Here is a 24,640-nt window from a genome sequence, read left to right as displayed (position 1 = left end):
TTGCTTCCCTGTTTATCAGCTGATAGACATTTGGTTGTTTCTACTTTTTGGCTATTTTGAATAACATTGTTACAAAAATTCATGTATAAATTTTTGTGTGGACACATGTTTTCAATTTTCTTGGGTATATACACCCAGGAATGGAATTGCTGGGTCATTTGGTAATTCCATATTTAACTTTTTGAGGAACTGCTCAACTGTTTCCCAAAGCGGCTGCACCATTTAGAATCCCACCAGCTGTGTATGAGGATTCCAGTTTCTCCGCATCCTCACCACTCCTTGTCATTATCTGCCTTTTTGATCATAGCCATCCTAGTGGGTATAAAATGGTATCTTATTTTGATTTTGATTTGCATTCCCTGATGGCAAATGATGTTGAGCATCTTTTAATGTGCTTATTGGTTATTTTTGTATCTTCCTTGGAGAAATGTCTACTCAGATCCTTTGATCATTTTTACTTTCTTTTGGTTTTGGTTTTTGAGATGGAGTCTTAATACCGCCCAGGCTGGTCTTGAATTCCTAGGCTCAAGCGATCCTCTTGCCTCAGCCTCCTGAGTAGCTAAGACTACAAGCACATGTCACTGAGGCAGTATAGGGCAGGACTTGGGCCTCACTTCTGATCAAGGGAGACAGCATGGGGCAGCACCACCTTGTCAATAATGTTTTTCAGGGCCACTGGAGCAAGATACAGACATAGGCTGATGAAGCACTTGGCTACAAAAGAATCAGACCTGTCCATATCCAACCACCTCAAGCCAGAAAGGACCCTCACACTGACCTTACCTTGCCTTTTCCCTCATTATAATCTCATTTTAGTGCTAAAAATCACACAAAGGGGTGGAGATTTAACATGCTAATCAGACATACGACCGATGAAGAAGCATGTGATAGAACTATGCAGGTGCAAGAAATTCTCCACCTCTACATGCTTACACTTCATCTTTTCCTGCCTAAGCCTCTATAACATCCACCCTGAACCCCCCTCAGGGAGCCAGCCTGAGGACCTTTTCCTTTGTGCTGTCTCCCTTATGTTCCAATATGAGCCCCAGTGAAGCCTTGCCTGTGACTCCCATTTGGCCTCTTGTTAATTTCTATTTCATAGAGAGCCCCCGTGCCTGCGCTGGTACCACCACCACACCCAGCTAATTAAAAAGATTTTCTTTAGAGATGCAGGTCTTACTATGTTGTCCAGGCTAGTCATAAACTCCTGGCCTCAGGGCCTCAAGGGATCCTCCTACCTCAACCCCCTGAGTAGCTGGGATTACAGGCATAAGCCACGTGCACCCGGCTCTTGCTCATTTTAAAATTGGGTTATCTTTTTGTTACTGGGTTGCCAGTGTTCTTTACATATTCTGGATACAAGTCCCTTATTAGATTCCTGTCTTGCAATAATTGTTTCCCATTCTGCAGGTTGTCTTTTCATGTTCTTGATGGTACTGTTTATAGCACAAAAGATTTTAATTTTGACAAAATCCTATTTTTTCTTTTGTTGCTTGAGCAAAAAAGCCACCTGGGATTTTGATAGGGATTGCATTGAATCTGTAGATCAATTTGGGGGACATTGCCATCTCCACAAAATTAAGCCTTCTAATCTATGAACATGGGATTCTTTCCATCATTCCAGTGTTTTCCAATATTTATGTTCAGTTTCACTGCCCAACACCCAGATATAATCCAGGTCTATAGCACATTATGGTGGTTAAAAGCACAGCTTCTCTCGAGTCAGACACGCTTGAGTTAAAATCTCTGCCCTTCTACTGACTAGCTGTGTAAATATGGACAAATTATTTAACTTTTCTAGCCTCTTTTTTCTCATCTATAAGGTACAAATAATATGTCATATCTCATATGATGTGACGATTAATGATAACTATGTGAAGCATTTAGCAGAGTGCCTGGAACACAGTAAATGCTCAGTCTTAGCTATTTTTATTGTGATAGCACTTAACACTTAATTACCCAAAAATATAGTTATTTTGACTTTTTAAATTATTAGAGCCCCAATTTTTCCCTAAGCATGCTTCCCCATCTCTTTGGAATTCATTGACTTTACAACTTGTTTCTCTCAAATTTTCTGTGTCTTCCTTAAGGATAATGAACCAACCTGGTAAAAAAAAAAAAAAAAAAAAAAAAGAAAAGAAAAAAAGCTTGAGCTCATGTGCTAATGGAAGACATCCAAAGGGAATGGCTGGTCAACTAACCAGGTCTGCTCTTTTTTCCCCTGTAATCTAGGTACATATTAACAATGACATTCAGGATTTAATAACCCTTAGTCCCTACAGTCTAATCTCCACACACAGAATGATTCTTTTAAAATATAAGTCTAATCATCTCACTCTCCTGCTGAAATTCTTTGATAACATCCCATCCCTCTCTGGGTAAAAGTCAAAAGCATTGCAATGATTTATAAGAATTGTAAGACTTGCAAGGCCCTATGTGATGTGATATGACACTTGGCTACTCTTTGATCTCATCTGTAATCACCATGCTTTGTTCTAGTCTTTCCTCAAACCTGACACATTCCCACCCCAGGGCCTTTGCATATACTCATTTTGTTCTGCCTCCAAATCTCTTCCTGTAGATATCAACTTGGCTTCCTTGTCACCTTTTTCAGGGTATTTGTTTAAATATCACCTTAACAACGAGGCTGACCATACTGTATAAAATAGCAAAATAATCCCTCTTTTTTTTTTGTAGAGTTGGGGTCTGGCCATGTTGCCCAGGCTGGTCTGAAACTCCTGGCCTCAAGAGATCCTCCCACCTCAGCCTCCCAAAGCACTGAGATTGCAGGCATAAGCCACCACACCGAGCCCCCCTTTTTAATTTAAAGGGGTTTATTCTGAGCCAAATATGTGTGACCATGGCTCAGAGCACATAGCCTCAAGAAGTCCTGAGAAAATGTGCCCCTTTCCTCTTATCTTGCCCTATTTTTCCTCCCAAGCACTTATAACCACTTGATGCATTGTATATTTACTTGCTTGTTTGTTTCTCCTACTTGAATGTCAGTTATAAGATGATAGAGATTTTCATGTTTTGTTCTCTGCTGTATCTTATGTCTGTAAGAGTCCCAGACACATTGGGTGCTCATCAAATATATGTTGAATGAATGGTCTTCAAAACTATCTTCTCACATAGGCAAGTAACTTTAGTAGTAAGAAGAGAAGAGGGCAGCCCGAAGTAGTTTTGCTAGATTTCTTTGAGTCAGATGGAATGCTGCTCTTCCTCATTGATCAAAGAATGAATTCTTCTGTAAGTTCAAACATATCTAGACAGAGTTCTGTCCTTTTAAACGGGCAGAATTTCATGAAATTTTAGAGCTAGTTCTAAAGTGGGCAGAGATAGAACTGGAGATACAGAAATGTTGAAAGTTATCTGATTCTCACTTCCCCTTCATCCTACCTCCACCCTCAGAATATAGGCCTTCTGTGTATGAGGGTAGGTTTAATGACTTTATCATTTTGTTATTTAAAAATGGATCTAATACTATTTTACTTTCTCAAAGACACAGTTCTCTTGGTAATAAGATCTTCTAAGATCATGCTTTTGATAGCCATGGTTAATTTTGCAGTGGGTGGACACAGCAGCATGCCTGGATATTGAACTATAATTCCCAGAGTGCATCTCTAGGAGGATTATGGAAAGTGTGGCAGAAGTATGCTTTTGACAGCCGTAGTTAACTTTGGAGGATTTAGCAGCTGGCATGGGGATTAAACTACACTTCCCAGCGTGCATCTTTAGGAGGATTCTGGGAAGTGTGGCAGAAGCTGCAATGGTCCCTTGGGGAAGGGAAGCCATTGGAACTTGGACAGTTGGAGTTTCCTGGTTTCTGCTGATTCTTGAGGCCTAGGAAGGTACCCCCAAAAGAACTCAGAGTGAGTACAATGAAACAGAAACCTATTCAGGTAGTAAGTGCAGGAAGGACTTAATAGGGAGGCATAATCAGAACTTGAAAAAAGCTGTTTGTCACAGCATTTTACAGATTTAGCTTAGTCTCTTTTCCTTCTTGCAGAAACCAGGGGAATGACCACTTTTGTACCATAACTATGGAGCAATCTCATTAACCACAGCTAATCAATTTTTGAGACTTTTTTGGAGGGTTGTTGAAAAGTGGAACTTGTTAACATTGTGCCCTCATTTTAAGAAAGGAAAAATTATTATTTAGAAAGCAAACCATAAAGCTGGTCAGTGAGACTTTGAAATCTGTATCCCAGTGTTTCCTCGGTTTTGCACATTTCCCCACCCCCACTGAGGTCCACAGTCATGGAGCGATGGACTTTCAAAAGAGCTCTCTCAAATGCTACTGAATCTAGCCTCTTCTCCATGGAAGTAATCACTAGATTTAAGATGGGCTTTTTTATTATAGTGTAGTGCTTTGCAAATTAATCTTTCTTCTGGAAAGATGAAGAGGATGAGAATTGTGTGAATCATTTATTACAAAGGGTTCAGAGAAACTGTAAATCTTATGGACCTTGCCTCATCATATAATAGTTTTTTTTTTTTTTTTTTTTGAGACAGAGTCTCACTGTGTTGCCCGGGCTAGAGTGAGTGCCGTGGCGTCAGCCTAGCTCACAGCAACCTCAAACTCCTAGGCTTAAGCGATCCTACTGCCTCAGCCTCCCCATTAGCTGGGACTACAGGCATGCGCCACCATGCCCGGCTAATTTTTTCTTTATATATATATTTTTTAGTTGGCCAGATAATTTCTTTCTTTTTTTAGTAGAGACAGGGTCTTGCTCTTGCTGAGGCTGGTCTCGAACTCCTGACCTCGAGCAATCCACCTGCCTGGCCTCCCAGAGTGCTAGGATTACAGGCATGAGCCACCACGCCCTGCCAATAGTTTTGATAAAAATAATATTACCTTTCATCTCTGTCAGACTTTGTACTTTTAAAAACATAAATAGCTCCATATGCTCAAATAAAAAAAATTTAAAAAATTAAAAGAAAAAAAGTGGGACTCTGGGGGAAAAAAAAATAGCTCTAGCTCTGTGACCACCAAGTCATGAATCAGCAGGCCATGATAATCCATGACTGGCTAAGGTTCATTTAGCAGCAGAAACTAGGGAAAACCAGGCAGTCAAGTCCAATGGGCCATACAGATTAGTCAGAAATCACAACTACAACCAGACAGCTCTTGCAGTTCCCAGGATCCACTACACTCACCAAAGGAATTCCCTTTGGCCCAGAGGGAATATGGTGAGGTGTTTCTGGGAACAGCGGCCTGGAAATAGCCTTATTGAGCAGTTAGTCCCAGAAACTACTATTTTATTATACTCTCTTTTATGTTAAAAGGAATATACACACATGGTTAAAAATTTTTTTACATACAGAAATGACTAAAGTAAAAATTACAAATACTTTTTCAATCTTTATCTCCATCCCACTCTCTCAAATTAGTCACTCTTAACAAATGACTTCTAGTCATTTGAAAAATATAAATAAGTACATATCTAATTTATATATACCAGTATGTATATGTATGTGTCCTTTTCTTTATAAATTAATTATGCTAACCAACTAATTATTACTTTTCTTATTTTTTCCTCCAGCTTTATTAAGGTATAATTGACAAAAATTTGTATATGTTTACATTGTAAAACGTGATGTTTTGATATATGTATACATTGTGAAATGATTAAATCAAACTAATTAACATATCTATCCATCACCTCACATACTTACACATTTTTTTTGTGTGTGGTGACAGCATTTAAGATCCATTCTTTTAGTAATTTTTTTTTTTTTTTCTGAAACAAGGTCTCACTCTGTTGCCCAGGCTGGAGTGCCATGGCATCATTATAACTCAATGCAACCTCAAACTCCTGGGCTTAAGTCATCCTCCTGCCTCAGCCTCCTGAGTACAGGTGCGCACTACCATGCCTGACTAATTTTTTAAAAAATTATTTTGTGGGGTTGGGGTCTTTGGGGCTGGTCTCACTACAACCTCAAACTCCTAGCCTCAAGTAATCTTCCTGGCTCAGCCTTCTAAAGTGCTAGGATTACAAACGTGAGCCACAGTGCCCAGCCTCTTTTAGTAATTTTGTAAGTGTATAATACATTATTATTAACTATAGTCACCATGCTGTACAATAGATCTCCAGAACTTACTCATCCTATCTAACTGAAACTTTGTACCCATTGCCCAGGAAGTCCCAAAACCCCCTTGCTTATTTTACTTAATATATATTCTGAATATCTTTCCTTGTTACTATATGTGTATTTTTTCACTGTTCTATTTTCCATTTATTTTTCACAGCTGTGTATTATTCCATTTTATTGTAATTTTCAGTTAACATTCTTGTAGATACCCTTTCCTTCCTAGGATAAACTTTTAGACATGGAATTGCTAGGTGAAAGGGATGTTTAACATTTTAGTAGATATTCCCAAATTAACTTCCAAATATACTTTACCAATTTACATTCTCAGAGTTGTATATGATCCAGAAATACTGAGTTTAAATACATTTCTTCCAGTATATCACACTAGTTCTTGGGTTATTAAAATAGGCATTACACCTTTAATACTCTACAAGAGTGCTTTGTAATCTACATATCACATATTGCCTTTTGTGAAAGTTAGTTATATATTTGTTTTCTCTCTCCTTCTAGAGTTCCTTTAGGGCAGGAAGTTTCATCCTGTACATTTTTGTGTTCCTTAAGAGACCTTGAACAAAGTCAGTACTGAATACTTTGTTGAATGTCATTTACTAAATATATTTTACCGTTGGCTGGGACACAGATTGTAGCCAAAACTGTCCAAGGATTAGTCATCAGTGATTCATAATTATGCAACCAAGAAGTAGGCATAAACTTTAGATGTTCCTGGGTAGTTTAGTGTCAAAGCTTTCTTCCCCAGGCACAGTTAAAAGGGTGGTTGGTTATTTAACTGTACTGATTTTCTCATTTTTTCAGGGGAATTTCTTGAATTTTTTACTGCTAATATGAAAGGTACTTTTCATGAGGAATAAAATATTTGCGGATATACAATTTAAAAGGGACTATATTCTGCAGAATGGATCTTTAGATTCAGAATTTTTTTTTCTTACCCAATGAGCTACAAAAAATAGAAAATGTCTGGATCCCTGTGAATTTGCATAGCTGCATTTTGAAATATTTTCCTAATGGCTGTGATTTTATGTTTTTCTTATCTACAGGATTCCTCCTACTTCATTCTCATTCTAGGTAGGTAGAACAGGTTTCAATTTGTAGATTAGGAAAGAAGTACCGAAAAGTTGAGATCTCATACCTAGTGGTAGAAATGCAATTTAGAAGCCAGATCACTGGACTCCTATTTAGTTCTCTTTCCTTAATATCACAAAGTGATCCTATTCTGGCTTAAAATATAACCCTCTTGGCAATTGATTGCTTTAAATTTCATACTATGACTTTTTTTAGACTCCTCTTTTCTCTAAGGACCTGACAATGTCTGTGTATTGTGGAATAGCTTGCAGGAGAAAATCTTTTTGGTGCTATAGGCTGCTGTCAACCTACGTGACTAAGACACGGTGAGTTTTGATCAACCTGAACTCTGATTATTCCATCTTTGGCCCATTAAAGCGTAAAGTCGGAACATCTTAAGATCCCATATTGAGAATTAAAGATGTGTGATAACAATTTATGCAGGCCGGGAGAGGTGGCTTATGCCTGTAATCCTAGCACTTTGGGAGGCCAGTGCAGGAGGATTGCTTGAGGCCAGGAATTTGAAACCAGCCTGAGCAATATAGTGAAACCCTGTCTGTACAAAAACTCTAAAAAAAATTTGCTGGGTGTGGTCATGTGTGCTTGTAGTCCCAGCTACTTGGGAGGCTGAGGCAAGAGGATCCTTTAAGCCCAGGAATTTGAGGTTATGTGAGCTATGATGATGCCACCATACTCCAGCCTGGGCAACAGAGTGAGACCCTGTCTCAAGAAACAAAACAGAAACAAACAAAAAAAATTATATCGAATAATATTTCATGATGTTTCCTGAAAATTAGGTAGATAACTCCACTCCCTACCCTTACCCCACCCTCCCAGAACTAACTTCAAGGAAAGGTTAGACTAGAAAAAAATCTATAATAGCACAGGAAGGTGATAAAGGACTTTTTTGTCTCAGCCTGGAGAAATCTGAAATCACTAACCTGATGTCATACAGTTTTGGAGTTTATACCATCTGTGTGATGTGGTCCTAGAAACTCCAGCTTAAGAAATGAATTTAAGTAGTAATCTTGGACTGATAATACCCCTGGGGCACATGCAAATGCAAATGTAAAACTCCTCAGGAGGGATATACTCACAACCAGGGCTTCCTACATAGAAAGCCCTGCCAAACGTGAGTGCCCAGTGCAAAATTTAGAGGCACATTAGCCGATAATCCTACATGACTAAGAGTGAACAAACAACAAAATTGTAATACTTGTTTTAGATATTGTTGGACATTTATGTTGCTTATACTTCTCAGACTGAGACTCCAAGAACAATAACAATTATTGAATAGTCTAAAAATTAAGTATGTTGAAGTGATTAAATATATTTAAAAATGAATAAAAATTGGTTTGTTCCTGGGTTTTGGCAAAAAAACCCCAAACAAACCCAAAAAGCAACCAGAATCAAAATCATGAGAAAAGAATAAAAGTCTATCAATAAAGAATATTTGGCTGGGTCTGGTGGCTCATGCTTGTAATCCCAGCACTTTGGGAGGCCAAGGCTGGAGGATTGCTTGAGACCAAGAATTTGATATCAGCCTGGGCAACATAGGGAACCCTGTCTCTACAAAAAACAGAAAAATTGGCTGGATGAGATGGTGTGCACCTGTAGCCCCAGTTACTCAGGAGGCTGAGGCAGGAGGATCCCTTGAGACCAGGAGTTCAAGGTTACAGTGAGCTATGATCAAGCCACTGCACTCACACTACAGCCTGGGCAACAGAGTCAGACCCTGTCTCAAAAACCAAAACATATACACACACCCAGAAACAACAACAAAAGAATATTTTATGATAGAATGATGTAGAAAAAATGTTTATGTATAAGAAAAAAAGGCTACAAATTAGTAGGTATAATTGATTCTAAATATACTTATGTATGTATCGATGCATAATATTAATAGTTTGGAGAATTCCAAAGTATAAAAATAATGATCATCCCCAAGTGGCAGGATTGTCTGTTTTTAAAAAATTGATAATTGTATATTCTGATTATTAAAGAATGACTATATTTTTACTGTTAGAAAAAACAGATAAGTTTAAAAATAATCTAAATATTTTCAGCCTTGTTAATCTTAATGTAGTGTTTTTCATGCTATCATAACTAAAGGAAGAAAATGAATTGTTAAAAAAGAGAGTTCCTGATCAAGAGGAGTGTAAGGAACTTTTGGATGTCAATTCCAGTTCCAGTGAGGCCTTGGGTTTAAGACCTTAACCTGGGTGTTTTTGTAGATGTTTTGCTTTTTGGGGTCATTAGGGCAAAGCACAGGTTGTACCACTCCTGCTGTTCTTTAACGAAGGCAGCTGTGTTTGTTCTATTGTTTATATTTGGTAACTTCTGAGTGACACATGCCTCTGTTTTGACATACATTGAGTCTTTGCCCCAGGAGGCTGCAGTCACTCACAATAAGTTTAAAAATATCATGAGTCTTAAAGATCAGGTTTCTCTTGTCATCTATTTATAAAGAGCTCACTGTAACCCCTTTTATCACACCATCAGAATAGGTTCCTACAGATTACACTGGGGTGCATTTGTTACTTTGCTTTGTATTTTCCCGTTGAGCCAACTTTGCCTACTGGTGTTAACAAAAGTTCCCAGATCCTACAGAAAGTATCTATAAGCTATTTTTCCCACTTAAGTGACAAAATGTGCTGTGTATTTAAGAGTCTGTTTTAGGGCCTTTGACAGGCAAAAATGGTTAACCCTAAGGCCCCAGGAGAATACACATTCTGTCTCTGCAGAATCACAAGGACCCTGATTTGATTCCCAAAGCTCCTAAAGGGTTAGACTCAGACCACCCTTAATGAAGGAAGGTACTGGAAAAGCCTAGAACTTGCCCCATTACTATCTCTTTGAGAAACCAGTAATAGGATGTTCTTTTTCCGTATTTCATTTGGGCTACTGAAAATGTTATCCTTGTTAAATTGTTTAAGTACAAGTTTCATCAGTGGTCCCTTCACTAGAGGTGAGGAGCTAACAGTGGCCACTTTGGGAGCTAGATGTTTGAAACAAGGGTACGTGGAAGGTAAAATGTGTTTTCTCTTCCCTGGATTGAATGAGTGTTACTGAAGACACAGTGTTTGCTCTCTGTCTGCAGTAATAAAGTCTGTTCGCATCTCTAGGTATTCTGTGGTTGATGTTTTATCAATGCACTTGTTTTCCTTTCACTTCACTGCATGTACATTCTTGCCTCACAGTATAATATTGGCAGAGTACCTTGAAGTTCAATTCAGTAAATATTTATTACCCTTGAAGTTCAATTCAGTAAATATTTATTGAATCGAGCCATTCAGTATGCTAATTACTGAGATATAGAGCTGAGTAAGGCAGACCCTGCCCTTAAGGAGATCATGGTCTTTCAGGGGAGACACACAAATGAACAAATAATGCAATAGTGCAACCAGAGAAGTATGAGAATGTATGCAGTAGGACAAAAGAGGGAATGAATGGTTTCCTGTAGCCACCTCAGATACGTTTTAGAGCAAATTAGGATGTAGATAAATAAAGGGAAACAACCGTGGTAGGAGAAGGATGCAGGAGCAGAATTCTCAGAGTATGAGTAACTGTGGTTTTGTAAAGGTTTGATTATTTCCCAAATACAGGTATTTATTTGAACTGAAGGAAGATGATGATGCATGTAAACAAGCCCAGCAGACAGGAGCATTTTACCTCTTTCATACCCTGGCTCCTTTGCTTCAGACTTCAGCACATCGATACTTGGCCCCTCGGCATAGCTTGTTAGGTAAGTCGAAAGTGGACCAGTGGCATTGACTAGTCTGTGGCTACTAAATAGAATTCAGTCCATATTGAATTTCTGAGAAAGATTCTTGAACTTTAGAGTCTAGATTTTTCAAACAGCTTTTTAGTCTTAATCTGTGTAACTGCTTCTGCCCACTAATAATTTAGTGTGTAAACTCTAGTTTTCCACTCAAATATTATTTGGTGATGATATGAACCACTAACACCTTAAACTAGAGGTTGGCAAAACTGCTGTCCACATTGGATCTGCTGACTGTTTTGTAAATAAATTTTTATTGGAACATAACCACACTAGTTCACTTATAAATCATTTATGGCTATTTGCACTACAATGTAGAGTTGAGTAGTTATGACAGAAACTGTATGACTCATAAAGCCTAAAATATTTGGTATCTTTTTTTTTTTTTTTGAGACAGAGTCTCACTCTGTTGCCTGGGTGAGTGCCATGGCATCAGCCTAGCTCACAGCAACCTCAAACTTCTGGGCTCAAGTGATCCTCCTGCCTCAGCCTCCTGAGTAGCTGGAACTATAGGCACGCACAGCCACACCTAACTATTTTTTTCTATTTTTAGTAGAGATGGGGTCTCGCTCTTGCTCAGGCTGGTCTTGAACTCGTGAGGTCAAACTATCCTCCCACCTCAGCCTCCCAGAATGCTAGGATTATAGGCATGAGCCACCTTGCCCCGCCATCTTTACAGAAAAAGTTTGCAAACCTCTGCTTAGGGCAGTGATTTCCAGCCTTCATAGAGTTGCACACTGTTGTACTGTTTAAGATTTGTATCATAACTTCATTTTTACTAGAAGGGTCAAAATTAACAGTGAATTAAAATGAATTTGTTTTGAGAACTCCCTTAGCTTATATACCTAGAGATATCTAAGCAATTGGGATTTGGCATTCAAAATTCTAACTTTCAGTTTTATATGATATTACTCTGTCCTGACTAGCTGCTAAATATATTGATCAATCAGACAAGAGAAAAATAAAAGGCATCCAAATTGGAAAGGAAGAAGGCAAATTATCCTTGTTTGCAGATGATATGACCTTATATCTAGACAAACCTAAAGACTCCACAAAAAAAACTATTAGAACTGATAAATTCAGTAAAGTTGCATGACACAAAATCAACATACAAAAATCAGTAGCATTTCTATATGTCAACAGTAAACAATATGAAAAAGAAACCAAGAAAGTAATCTCATTTACAATAGCTACCAATAAAATAAAATACCTAGGAATAAACTTAACCAAAGAAGTGAAAGATCTCTATAATGAAAACTATAAAACATTGATGAAAGAAATTGAAGAGGACACATAAAAATAGATACTCCATGCTCATGGATTGGAATGATCAATATTGTTAAAATGTCCATACTACCCAAAGCAATCAATCTACAGATTAAATGTAATCCCCATCAAAATACCAATGACATTTTTCACAGAAATAGAAAGAATGATGCTAAAATTTATGTGGAACCACAAAAGAACCAGAATAGCCGAAGCCATTCTGAGCAAAAAGAACCAAACTAGAGGAATCACATTACCTGACTTCAAGTTACAATACAGAACTGTAGTAACCAAAACAACATGGTACTGGCATAAAAACAGACAGATAGACCAATGGAACAGAATAGAGAACCCAGAAGTAAATCCACACATCTATAGGGAACTGATCTTCAATAAAGGTGCCAAGAACATACAGTGGGGAAAGGATAGTTTCTTCAATAAACGGGGCTGGGAAAGCTGGATATCCATATGCAGAAGAATGAAAATAGACCCTTATCTCTCACCATATACAAAAATCAAAATGGGCCGGGCCCCGTGGCTCATGCCTGTAATCCTAGCACTCTGGGAGGCTGAGGCGGGCGGATTGTTTGAGCTCCGGAGTTCGAGACCAGCCTGAGCAAGAGTGAGACCCTGTCTCTACTAAAAATAGAAATTATATGGACAGCTAAAATATATATGGAAAAATTAGCCGGGCATGGTGGCACATGCCTGTAGTCCCAGCTACCTGGGAGGCTGAGGCAGGAGGATTGCTTGAGCCCAGGAGTTTGAGGTTGCTGTGAATTAGGCTGAAGCCACGGCACTCTAGCCTGGGCACCAGAGTGAGACTCTGTCTCAAAACAAACAAACAAATAAACAACAAAAAAATCAAAACGGATTAAGGACTTAAATATAAAACCTGAAACTATGAAACTACTAAAAAAGAACATTGCGGAAACACTTCAGGATATTGATCTGGACAAGGACTTCTTGAGTGGTACCCCCAAAGCACAGACAACCAAAACAAAATTGGACAAATGGGATCACATCAAGCTAAAAAGCTTCTGCACAGCAAAGGAAACAATCAACAAAGTGAAGAGACAACCCACAGAATGGGAGAAAATATTTGCACACTACCTATCTGAGAAAAGATTAATAACAAGAATCTATAAGGAGTTCTAACAACTCAATAGGAAAAAATCAACTAATCCAATTTAAAAATGGGCAAAGGATCTGAATGGATATTTTTCAAAAGACATACGAACAGCCAACAGGTATATGAAAAAATGCTCAACACCATTAGTCATCAGAGAAATGCAAATCAAAATTACAATGAGATATCATCTCACTCCAGTTAAAATGGCTTTCATCAAAAAGACAAGCAATAAACAATGCTCGTGAGGATGTGGAGAAAGGGGAACCCTTGTATACTGTTGATGGGAATGTAAATTAGTGCAACCATTATGGAGAACTGTATGGAGGTTCCTCAGAAAACTAAAAATGAAACTACCATATGACACAGCAATGCCACTGCTAGGTATATATCCAAAAGAAAGGAATTAAATGTGTTGAAAAGATACATGCACTCCCATGTTTATTGCAGCACTATTCACAACAACCAAGATTTGGAATCAACCAAGTGTCCATCAACAGATGAATGGATAAAAAAAATGTACATATACACGATGGAATGTTATATAACCATAAGAAAGAATGAAATTCTGCCATTTGTAACAACATGGATGGAACTGGAGAGCATTATGTTAAGTGAAATAAGTCAAGTACAGGAAGACAAATCTCACATGTTCTCATTCATATGTGGGAGCTAAATATTAAAAACCATTGATCTCATGGAGACAGAGAGTAGAATGATGGTTACCAGAGGCTGGTAAGGTTAGCGAGGGGTAGGAGGATAAAGTGGGGATGGTTAATGCATACCAAAATATAGTTAGATTAGAATGAACAATATTTGGTAACAATAAATTGACTATAATCAACAATAATTTAGGGTATAATTTAAAATAACTAGAAGAGTAGAATTGGAATGTTCCTAACTCAAAGAAATGATAAATGCCTGAGGTGATGGATACCCCAATTACTCTGATTTGATTAATTCACATTGTATGTCTGTATCAAAACATCACATGTGCCCTATAAAATATACAACTATTATGTACCCATAGTAATTAAAAATAAAAAATTTTAAAATATATATATTTTGCCAGTGAGTTTCCCCCATAGGTCACATGCTGGAGTACATGAATAGGTAGTTTCTGGCAGTGCAGAAGAATATGAGGACTTCATCAGAAGACGATAAACATTACTATGAGATTTAGCAACATCATATTGTATTATGAACAAATATGAGTTCTTCATGAACAAGAATACAGGTTTTCTCCCTAGATAGCACTTGTCTTTTACAGACCAGGATCTCAGATGAATATTCCACTTTGGCCCACAAAAGCAGCACAATCTGTAGGCTAATTATAGAACTAGATTGGTCTCTGTCATTTTGTGTGACATTTTTTTCAATGCTTTAATAAGTTAAATATCATGGATCTTACTCACTAGGGGATATATTCCTTTCATGATACAATCGTAGAGGAATACAGTGTTAAAATTCCTTCTTTGCTTGCTGATGAGAAAACTGAGGCCTAGAGAGGTTAAGTGATTAGACCAAGGTTACAAAGATAATGAGCTGCAGGGCAGCGACTGGAAGCCAAGTATACCCACTTTAAGCTGAAGTAGCTGATTTCATTTAAGTCTGATAAGGCTGTAGTGATTTAATTGAAACCTTTGCTTTTTGCTTTTTTCCCTTCTCCTTTCTGTTTCTTAGAGTTGAAAGGGCTCCTGGGTAAATTTGGACAGGATGCACAAAGAATAGAAGATTCTGTGCTCATTGGATGCTCTGAACAGCATGAAGCATGGTTTGCTCTGGATCTAGGTCTGGACAGCTCCTCTTCCCTAAGTGGTACAGAACATTATTCCTACCGAGTACTTCCCAGTCATTCTCAGACTTTGGGATTTCACATCATAGTAAAATTTCAAAGAAAAGTTTGGGACTACAAAAAGGGTATCAATTTTCTATGTTTTTTTTTCAGTAAGGATATAAAAAAACTATCATCTATTATCTTCATAATTTAAAAGAAAATAAAGGATATTTTAATGCTTTCTATGCTAGGTGCACGGATGTTTATTATTCTCTGTACATTAATACATTTTATATTTTTCAAATATTTCATAAGAAATGTTTTAAAATTCATAACATTATTCTTATTTCTCTTGTCAATAGAGGCAAATAAAAATGTTTCCTTGGGCCGGGGCACGGTGGCTCACGCCTGTAATCCTAGCACTCTGGGAGGCCGAGGCGGGTGGATTGCTCGAGATCAGGAGTTCAAGACCAGCCTGAGTGAGACCCCGTCTCTACTAAAAATAGAAAGAAATTATCTGGCCAACTAAAAATATATATATCAAAAAAAATTAGCCGGGCATGGTGGCGCATGCCTGTAGTCCCAGCTACTCGGGAGGCTGAGGCAGTAGGATCGCTTAAGCCCAGGAGTGTGAGGTTGCTGTGAGCTAGGCTGACGCCACGGCACTCACTCTAGCCTGGGCAACAAAGTGAGACTCTGTCTCAAAAAAAAAAAAAAAAAAAAATGTTTCCTTGGAGTAGCTCTGGGTTCTCAGACTTGCATTTGGGAAGCACTTTGCTATAGGCTTATGGCTCCTATCTTTAGGAGCCACTTTTGCTATAGGCTTGGGCTTTCCTTCTCTCTTTAAGGGTCTGGGTCTAAGTGTAACCACGCTGAAATGAGGGTCACGTAGGAGCTGTGAATCCCATTTCATCTCTTTTCCAGGAATAGCATGTGGCTAATGCAAATGTTCTTATTGCTCTGAAGAGGATCTTGAGAAATACTATGCGCTAATGTTTTCCAAACTGGCCTGAATATAAGAATCATCTGGTGCTTGTTAAAAAAATAAAGATTTCTGGGTGTCATTCCTCACTTGCTGCTTCAGAATCTCCAGGTAGCAGTTTGAGAACCTGGATTTCTTTCTTTCCTTTTTTTTTTTTTTAATGAGACAGAGTCTCGCTGTGATGCCCAGAGTAGAGTGCAGGCCTGAGCATACTATAGCCTTGATCAAGCAATCCTCTAGCCTCAGCCTCCTGAGTAGCTAGGACTACAGGTGCATGCCACTGTGCCCAGCTGAGAACCTGGAAATTTTTTACTTTCCCCAGTTGAATCTTATTATGCAAGTTTGGGAAACATTGTTTTAACAGGATAGACTTGGAGAGGGGCCCTGAGGCAAAGTTTGACATTTGTTTAATTCCATTCTCTTTTCTAATTTTCTAGCCTCCTTACAGAAACCTGAAATGGAGGCAAAGCTCAAGGGGTCTTTCATTGAGCTGAGAAAGGCTCTTTTTCACCTGGATGTGAAGGATGCCTCCTTGCTTTTCACGGTAGATTTTTATTTCTCAACTCCATAGGGATTTTAGTAAAGCAGTACATATGGGCGAATCCTTGTGTACATACACAAGGCTAGGATGACATTGGATTTCTTCCTTTGCAGATCATAGTCCTTCCTCCAAACTTTGGCAGGACGATGTGCTATAGGAAGATTGCTTACTCTTCCTTTTTTTCCCCTTGTTTTTGGCAGAACCACTGTCAAGACCATTTTCTCCTAAGGACATGCAGATCTACAGCAATAGATCTATCATCCTTGTAAACATTTTTAACAACCACAACGTGACATATACATCATCATGTTTTTCCTATCAGAAATTGTTTACACGGCTTTAATGACCTGCCCTCACAGCTTTATATTTTGCTTGCTACAGTGTTTTGATTGTCCACTTATTTTAAAAAGAAACCTTTTATGGCATTAGAAGTGTCCATGAAAAAAAGAATCCAAAAAGAAATCTCTGAACGTTTTTAGGTTGCAAAAGAAAAATTTCGTCTTTACTGGGGAGGAGTACATGTGGGAGTGTCCAACCATATTGGAAATGTTTTCTTTTTAAGCTGGGTAGTGAGTATATGGGTGTTTATATATTGTATATGTTTCAAATAATTCATAGTATATTTAAAAATATGCTTTCTTTTATTCAGATGCTAGAGGAATATGTTCAGATAATTTCCTTATCTTAAAGTTAGTAACCATTTAGAGTAGGTGAGCTGGAAAGGGATTGGCATTTCCCTGTGAGTTGCTCAGTGCCGGTAAAGGTGAACCCTGCATTCTTTCCAAACAAAACCAGGCCCATCTTTGTATTCCAAGGCTCAGGCTCTTCTCCATTGGCATCATACACACCAGTTCTGCAGCAGAAGTGGGCAGCCCACCAAGAAGAACACGGCTGGCAGCAAGCGTGTGTGCCCTTCCAATAATATCATCTATTACCCACAGGTAAGCACTGCTTTAAGAGGACAGTACTCTGAGAAGACTGTGCACCAACTACTCTGTCCTGGGGAAGGCTTTCCTCAATTATCTATTCCTTAGCTAAAATAGCAGGCCCCAAAGTGCCAGCATCTCAGTTTCCATCCTCCTTTCCTAGGTGGCTCCTGTGGTGATCACTCTGGTGTCAGATGGGACCCGATGCCTGCTTGTCCGTCAGAGCTCCTTTCCCAAGGGAATGTATTCTGCCTTGGCAGGTTTTTGTGATATAGGTAAGGAACTTTGGGAACTTACAGGTAACATTGGAGGATATAAAATTTTACTAATCATAGGTATTTCTCTATCTTATTGCCATAGTGCTTTGAATCTCAACTAAACTCTTTCCTATCATGCCCAGAAAACTGCCTTCTGGCATTATAATTTTCTAATATTTTATTAAGCAATTTGTCAAACATGCAATATAGTTGAAAGAATTATACAGTGATCACCCATACACCAACCACCTAGATTATATACTGTTTTTCTTCTTCACATGTAGGGCATTTGTTCGTAGGGAGGCCACAAGTTTTGTGTCCCTCATCATAGTGACCCCAGATTCCTGTTGGGTGTGTTATAAACAGAGAAGCCATTCTTCAGGCCCCGTGCTCTGAGCACACCCCTAAATTCTATGATTTTTTACTATGTTTACTTTATCACATATCTGTTCATCTAGCTATTCGTCTATCCATCCATTAATCCATCTTTTTTTTTTGAGACAGGGTCTTGCTCTGTTGCCTGGTGCCTGGGATAGAGTAGTGGTGTGATCACTGCAACCTCACACTTTTGGGCTCAGGTGATCCTCCTGCCTCAGCCTCCCAAGTAGCTGGGACTACAGGTACTCACCACTGTGCCCAGCTAATTTTTGTATTTTTTGTAGAAAGGGGGGTTTTACTCTTGCTCAGGGTGGTCTCAGAACTCCTGACCTCAAGTGATCCTCCTACCTTGGACTCCCAAAGTGCTAGGATTACAGGTGTGAGCCACTGCACCCAGACCCTAATTAGTACACTTTACTCTAAATATTCAACACACATAACATTAGCTAGAATTCAATATTTATTCCCAAGTTGCTTTCTTTTTTCAGTCTTTTGGGGTAAAATTTGCAATTGGTAAAAAGTGGAGTTTTGTTAAAGCTTGAGGGCACCTATCCTCTCTCCCACCACCACCCTTACTTTGCATTATAACTAACCTAGTAAGCTTAAAGCACTGCAGTTCAACATCCAACTCTGGACCTGAGTCCTATTGTTGCAAAGACTCAGAATTTTAGGACACTCCCAAGAGTGTTTCATTGAAACTTTGGAGCCAGTTTTGGGCTCCTTTCACACATGGGCTATCTGTGTACCCTTCCTGCTACAGGGCTTTCCTGAATTAACCTGAGTGCTTGTAGGTGAAAGTCTGGAAGAGACTGTCCGGCGGGAAGTTGCAGAAGAGGTGGGATTGGAGGTGGAAAGTCTGCAGTACTCTGCATCCCAGCACTGGCCCTTTCCCAATAGCTCACTCATGATTGCTTGTCATGCAACTGTGAAACCAGGGCAGACAGAGGTAAGTTCTTATTTCCCTTATGCTGTGATGTTTCTTTTGCTTCATCCAATCTGCTGGTCAGCAAGTACTTATTAAGCACTTGTCTAGTCCAGCACTGTTTAGATTATACAAAGATGTGTAAAATATGATTTATACCTTCAGGGAATTTGCAATCTAGTAAAGGAAACAAATAATCATCATTCTCCCTTGCATGTATCTCAATCATGAGACAATGTTTCTTTTTTAAAAAAAACTGCTGTATTAAAGTATGACTGATGTAAACAACACTGTAGATATTTAATATATACAACTTGATGCATTTGGAGAGAAGTATATACCCTTGAAACCATCAAATCATCACCACTATCAATGCCATAAACTTACCTATCACCTCCAAAAGTTTCCTTTCACCCCCTTTTTTATTTTTTCTTTTGTGGTAAGAGCACCTAAGATCTATCCTCTTATCAAATTTTTATGTAAATAATACAGTATTGTTAATGATAAGCACTGTAGTATACAGATCCCCAGAACTTACTTTGCATAACTGAAACTTTGTACCCTTTGACTAACACCTGCCCTCCCTTCAGCCCCTGGCAATCACCATTCTACTCTCTGCTTCTATGTGTTTGACTATTTTAGATCCCACATATAAATGAGATCATGCAGTATTTATCTGTCTGTGTCTGGCTTAGTGCACTTAGCATGTCCTTTAGGTCCATCCATCTTGTGCAAAATGCAGGATTTCCTTCTTCTTCAAGGCTGAATAATATTCCATTGTATGGATATACCACATTTTCTTTATCCATTCATCCACTGATAGACATTTTGGTTGTTTCCATATCTTGCCCATTGTGAGTAATGCTGCAGTGAACATGGGAGTACAGATATCTCTTCAAGATCCAGATTTCAATTCTTCTGGATATATACCCAAAAGTGAGATTGCTGGATCAAATGGTAATTCTATTTTTAAGTTTTCAAAGAACCTCCATACTGTTTTCCATAGTGGCTGCGCCAGTTTACATTCTTTCCAACCCAGTATACAAGGGTCCCCTTTTCTCCACATCCTTGCCAATACTTGTCCTTTATATTTTTGATAATAGTCATCCCAGCAGGTATGAAGTAATATCTGATTGTGGTTTTGATTTGCATTTCCCTGATTAGTGATATTGAGCACCTTTTCATATACCTGTTGGCCATTTGTATGTCTTCTTTGGAGAAATGTCTATTTAGATCTGCTGCCTATTTTTTTTTTTTTTTGAGACAGAATCTCGCTCTGTCACCCTGTATAGAGTGCAGTGGTATATAGCTCACTGCAACCTCAAAGTCCTGGGCTCAAGCAATTCTCCTGCTTCAGCCTCCTGAGTAGCTGAGGGGCACACCACCACACCTGGCTAATTTTTCTATTTTTTTTTTTTTTTTGTAGAGATGGGGTCTCACTCTTGCTCAGGCTGGTCTCTGACTCCTAATCTCAAGGAATCCTCTCACCTCGGCCTCCCAGAGTGCTAGGATTGTAGGCGTATGCCACTGCGCTTGGCTCAGTTGCCCATTTTTAATTGGATTATTTGTTTTTTGGTATTGAGTTGTAGGAGTTCAATATAAATTTTGAATATTAGCCCCTTATCAGATATATGGTCTGCAAATATTTTCTCCCATTCTGTGGTTGTCTTTTCACTCTGTTGATTGATTCCTTGGCTGTGCAGCTTTTTAGTTTGATATAATCCTACTTGTCTATGTTTGCTTTTGCTGCCTACGCTTTTTGTGTCATATCTAAGAGATCACTGCCCAGTCTATTGTCTAGAAGTTTATTCCCTATGTTTTCTTCTAAAAGTTTTATTGTTTCAGGCTTTACATTTAAGTCTTTAATCTATTTTGAGTTCATTTTTGTACATAGTATGAGATAAGGATCAAATTTCATTCTTTTGCATGTGAATATCAATTTTCCCAACACTGTTTATGTGATACAATTTATCTTTTATTGTCAAGACTTAAGAGTATCTTACATACAGTAGGCACACGATAAATACATCAAATTCAATGATTGATTTCAGGATGTCAAGCTGGTCAGGATGTTGAAGACTAATGATATAAAATTATAGGAACTGGCTGAAAGAGACTTAGATATCCAACCTCATCTTGCACTTCTGTAGCATCCCTGACAGATGGTCCCTGCCTGACAAAGTCTGCCTGTCATGTGCTTTGGTTTTTATAGAATATCTAATCTGTCTCAGCTTCCTGTGGACAAAGTTTGCATGACTTAACTCTTTGCAAAAAAGATGCTATACTTTTGATTATTGTTAACTCCTATCCTTTAAAAAAAAGAGGCAAATTTACATATTCTTTTTAATTATTGTAGTACATAATAGTTGTATATCTTTATAGGGACATGTGATGTTTTGATACAGGCACACAATGTGAATTAGTCAAATCAGGATAATTGGGGTATCTATTACCTCAGGCATTTATCATTTTTTTGGGTTAGGAACATGGCGATTCCACTTTTAGTCATTTTAAAGTATACCCTAACTTATTGATTATAATCACTTTATTGTGTTACCAAATATTGTTCATTCTATCTAACTATATTTTGCACCCATTAACCATTCCCACTTTATCCCCCTACCCCTGGTTACCCTTACCAGCCTCTGGTAACCATCATTCTACTCTCTGTCTCCATGAGATCAATTGATTATTATTTAGCTCCCATCACATATGAGTCAGAACATGCGAGATTTGTCTTTCTGTGCTTGGCTTAATTTCACTTAACATAATGTTATCCAGTTCCATCCATATTGTTGCGAATGGCAGGATTTCATTCTTTTTTGTACATTCTTTTTTAATTGAAAGATTTATATAATCAATAGAGGCACAAAGAAAAATAGATATGATATATAATTTACCCCTTAATGTTAACCACTTAATATTTTAGTATTTGTACTTCCAGGATTTTTTAATGTATCTTACATTTTTTTTTTTACTATTTTAAAAATATATTTAATTCTTATTTTTTTTTGTTTTTGAGACAGAGTTTCATTCTGTTGCCCAGGCTAGAGTGAGTGCTGTGGCTTCAGCCTAGCTCACAGCAACCTCAAACTCCTGGGCTTCAGCGATCCTACTGCCTCAGCCTCCCGCACATGCCCGGCTAATTTTTTCTATATATATTTTAGTTGGCCAGATAATTTCTTTCTATTTTTTTAGTAGAGACAGGGTCTCACTCTTGCTCAGGCTGGTCTCGAACTCCTGACCTTGAGCCATCCACCCGCCTCAGCCTCCCAGAGTGCTAGGATTACAAGCATGAGCCACCGAGCCCAGCCAATTCTTATCTCTTAATTATGTCTCTTTTGCTTCTGGGCAATATCTAGAACAGATTTTTACCTAGCCTGTAGATGCCAGGTATTATCTTCTAAGATTGATTAATTCTGGAGCCATTTGTCACCCTTGGTCATATTAGTATACTACCGTTAGTATGTCACCTTTGGTCATAATAGTATTCTAAATTTTGTAGCTCCTAATCTTACATCCTTTTCTTCCTTATGTCTTTCAGATCCACGTGAACTTGAGAGAATTAGAGGCAGCTGCCTGGTTTAGTCATGACGAGGTGGCCACAGCCCTAAGGAGGAAAGGCCCGTATACTGAGCAACAGAATGAGACTTTCCCATTCTGGCTGCCCCCCAAATTAGCCATTGCCCACCAACTGATTAAGGAGTGGGTAGAAAAACAGACCCGTTCTTCTCTGCCTGCTTAGCCCAGATCAAGTCACCTAGATCCTCTCCTCGGTATGCCTGAGGGGCATACCAGAGATCGACTGACAAAGGGGAAGTGCCAAAGGCCAGCTCCAGGCCAACCTCATAAGGCAGAGCAGAAGGTGAGCCTACAGTGGGACACTTCTATCAGTAGTGTCAATGAAAGAAGTTCCTACTAATGAGCAATCAAAAATGCCAGTGTGAGAAGAAAAACTGATGAGATGTCAACCATCACAATTAGAGGGAAGGCCGGGTATGGTGGCTCATGCCTGTAATCCTAGCACTTTGGGAGACTGAGGCAGGAGGATCGCTTGAGCTTATGAGTTTGAGGTTGCAGTGAGCTATGATGACAACACTGCACTCTAGCCTGGGCAGCAGAGTGAGATGCTTTCTATCAAAAAATAAAAAAATAAAAATAAAAAAATAAAAATAAATCAGAGAGAAGGGTAAAGCATTAGTTTGGATGTAGGCCGTTGTTATTGAAAATGTACAGCAAATTTCAAGTCACTACTAAGTTACTTTTCATCCTCACAGAATTAAGACAAATAGCACAATATAACAGTTTTGAATTCATGCACAGGTACATTCTTGTACGTGGTAGTTAAATAAAGGTCATATTTAAGTCATTGGAAGGAATAAGGAAAGTGAGAGCTAAGGTCTACCTCAGAATACTGTGTAATGAGTCAGATGCAATGAGGCTCTGTTGAGGGAGTTGAATTCCAGTGGGACTCAAGATGGGAAATCTTTTTTGCTATTTTCAGCTCTGTTACTTACCCAGTTTGTGACTTAGGGAAAAGACTATCACTTCCTCATGCCTGTTTTTCCCAAACATTAAACAGTTGCTGGTATTTGCACGCCCACTAAGTGTTGATTAACTGTAACAAAGGGATTAGTGAAGATAAGCAAATGCCAAATCTGAGCTATTTCTTCAACTTTATGGGATAAAGTAAATTTAGGATTTTCCATCATTCACATATGCCATTCTATACCTTGTCATAAGGGAGAAGAGTTTATCTGGGGGAAATAAATATGTTTCCACACCTTTGTTTGGACGTATTTTTCTGTCCTATGAATGGAGAAAATTTTAGAAAGTGAGAACTTCGGGGTGGGGGAGGGGATCTCTTTATCTAGTATGACAATTAAACATGTAAGTCCAGGTTCCTAGTCTGTGAACGACTGAAGTAATGTGCAGAGGAATTACTGTTAGAGGTCTGGTTAAAAAGAGGAATGGCTGGGGAAAGAATCCTACCTTCAGAAGATTCTGTGCACTAATTTGTGATTAAAGACACAAGCCCCAGAGATCCTAGGTTATTCACACATCAAAGTCTCATAGGACTAAGCAAAAAAGATACTAGAACTAGAAAAGTTAAAGCACTGAATTTCCTTTTGACCCCAAAGGGGCCAGCAAACCATCATTGCTTTGGGGAAATTGATGAGCCTCCATTGGGAATTGCTGAGAGATAATATGTGATGGGACTGGACTGTCTTGTTAGATTGGCAGCTTGCCTTTACCTGGGCTGAACCTAGTATGCAGACGAAAAAAGCACTCTCGAAAGAGAGGTCCTGAGATTTCTTCATATCTTGCAGTTAGAAGAAAACAGTTCAGGGTCCATGAGTGTTACCATCTCCCAATCTTTTCTGTCTCTATGTGGGTGTGTTTGTGAGCACATGTGTACACATCCCCAATCTGAAAATACTGATAGGGGAGTGTGCAGGATTCCTGGTTATGAGTTTCTCAAACTTACCATGGAGTAACTGTTTG

The 24,640-nt window shown here is 38.6% G+C and overlaps 1 protein-coding gene and 1 non-coding gene across 10 annotated transcripts; one reads left to right on the top strand and one right to left on the bottom strand.

Moving 5' to 3' along the window:
* Positions 1-5,830: 5,830 nt before the first annotated feature.
* On the top strand, positions 5,831-23,202 carry NUDT13 (nudix hydrolase 13). Of its 9 annotated transcripts, none has more exons than XR_006739329.1 (9): positions 5,831-5,861; positions 7,393-7,502; positions 10,782-10,921; positions 15,036-15,170; positions 16,549-16,655; positions 17,468-17,593; positions 17,742-17,853; positions 18,340-18,455; positions 18,974-19,097. XR_006739329.1 is itself a non-coding variant. In XM_045569173.1 (9 exons), the coding sequence occupies exons 2-9, from the start codon at positions 7,420-7,422 to the stop codon at positions 22,878-22,880; spliced, it is 1,059 nt and encodes a 352-aa protein (XP_045425129.1). In that variant the 5' UTR covers positions 5,831-5,861; positions 7,393-7,419; the 3' UTR covers positions 22,881-23,202. The 9 variants fall into 9 exon arrangements, 8 of the variants coding, with proteins under 8 accessions (XP_045425129.1, XP_045425131.1, XP_045425133.1 ...); XM_045569173.1 differs by lacking the exon at positions 18,340-18,455 and adding an exon at positions 22,680-23,202 and having other exon boundaries at positions 19,005-19,159; XM_045569178.1 differs by lacking the exon at positions 18,340-18,455 and adding an exon at positions 22,680-23,202 and having other exon boundaries at positions 5,851-5,861; positions 7,442-7,502; positions 19,005-19,159.
* LOC123650512 lies at positions 18,112-18,240 on the bottom strand. Its single transcript, XR_006739380.1, has one exon. It is a non-coding gene; the product is annotated as a small nucleolar RNA SNORA11 (small nucleolar RNA).
* Positions 23,203-24,640: the final 1,438 nt, after the last annotated feature.

This window comes from Lemur catta, chromosome 14, assembly GCF_020740605.2.
Source record: "Lemur catta isolate mLemCat1 chromosome 14, mLemCat1.pri, whole genome shotgun sequence".
Classification (NCBI taxonomy): Eukaryota; Metazoa; Chordata; class Mammalia; order Primates; family Lemuridae; genus Lemur; species Lemur catta.
Note: the sequence above shows the minus strand (reverse complement) of the source record. Positions and strands in the feature narration are given on the sequence as shown.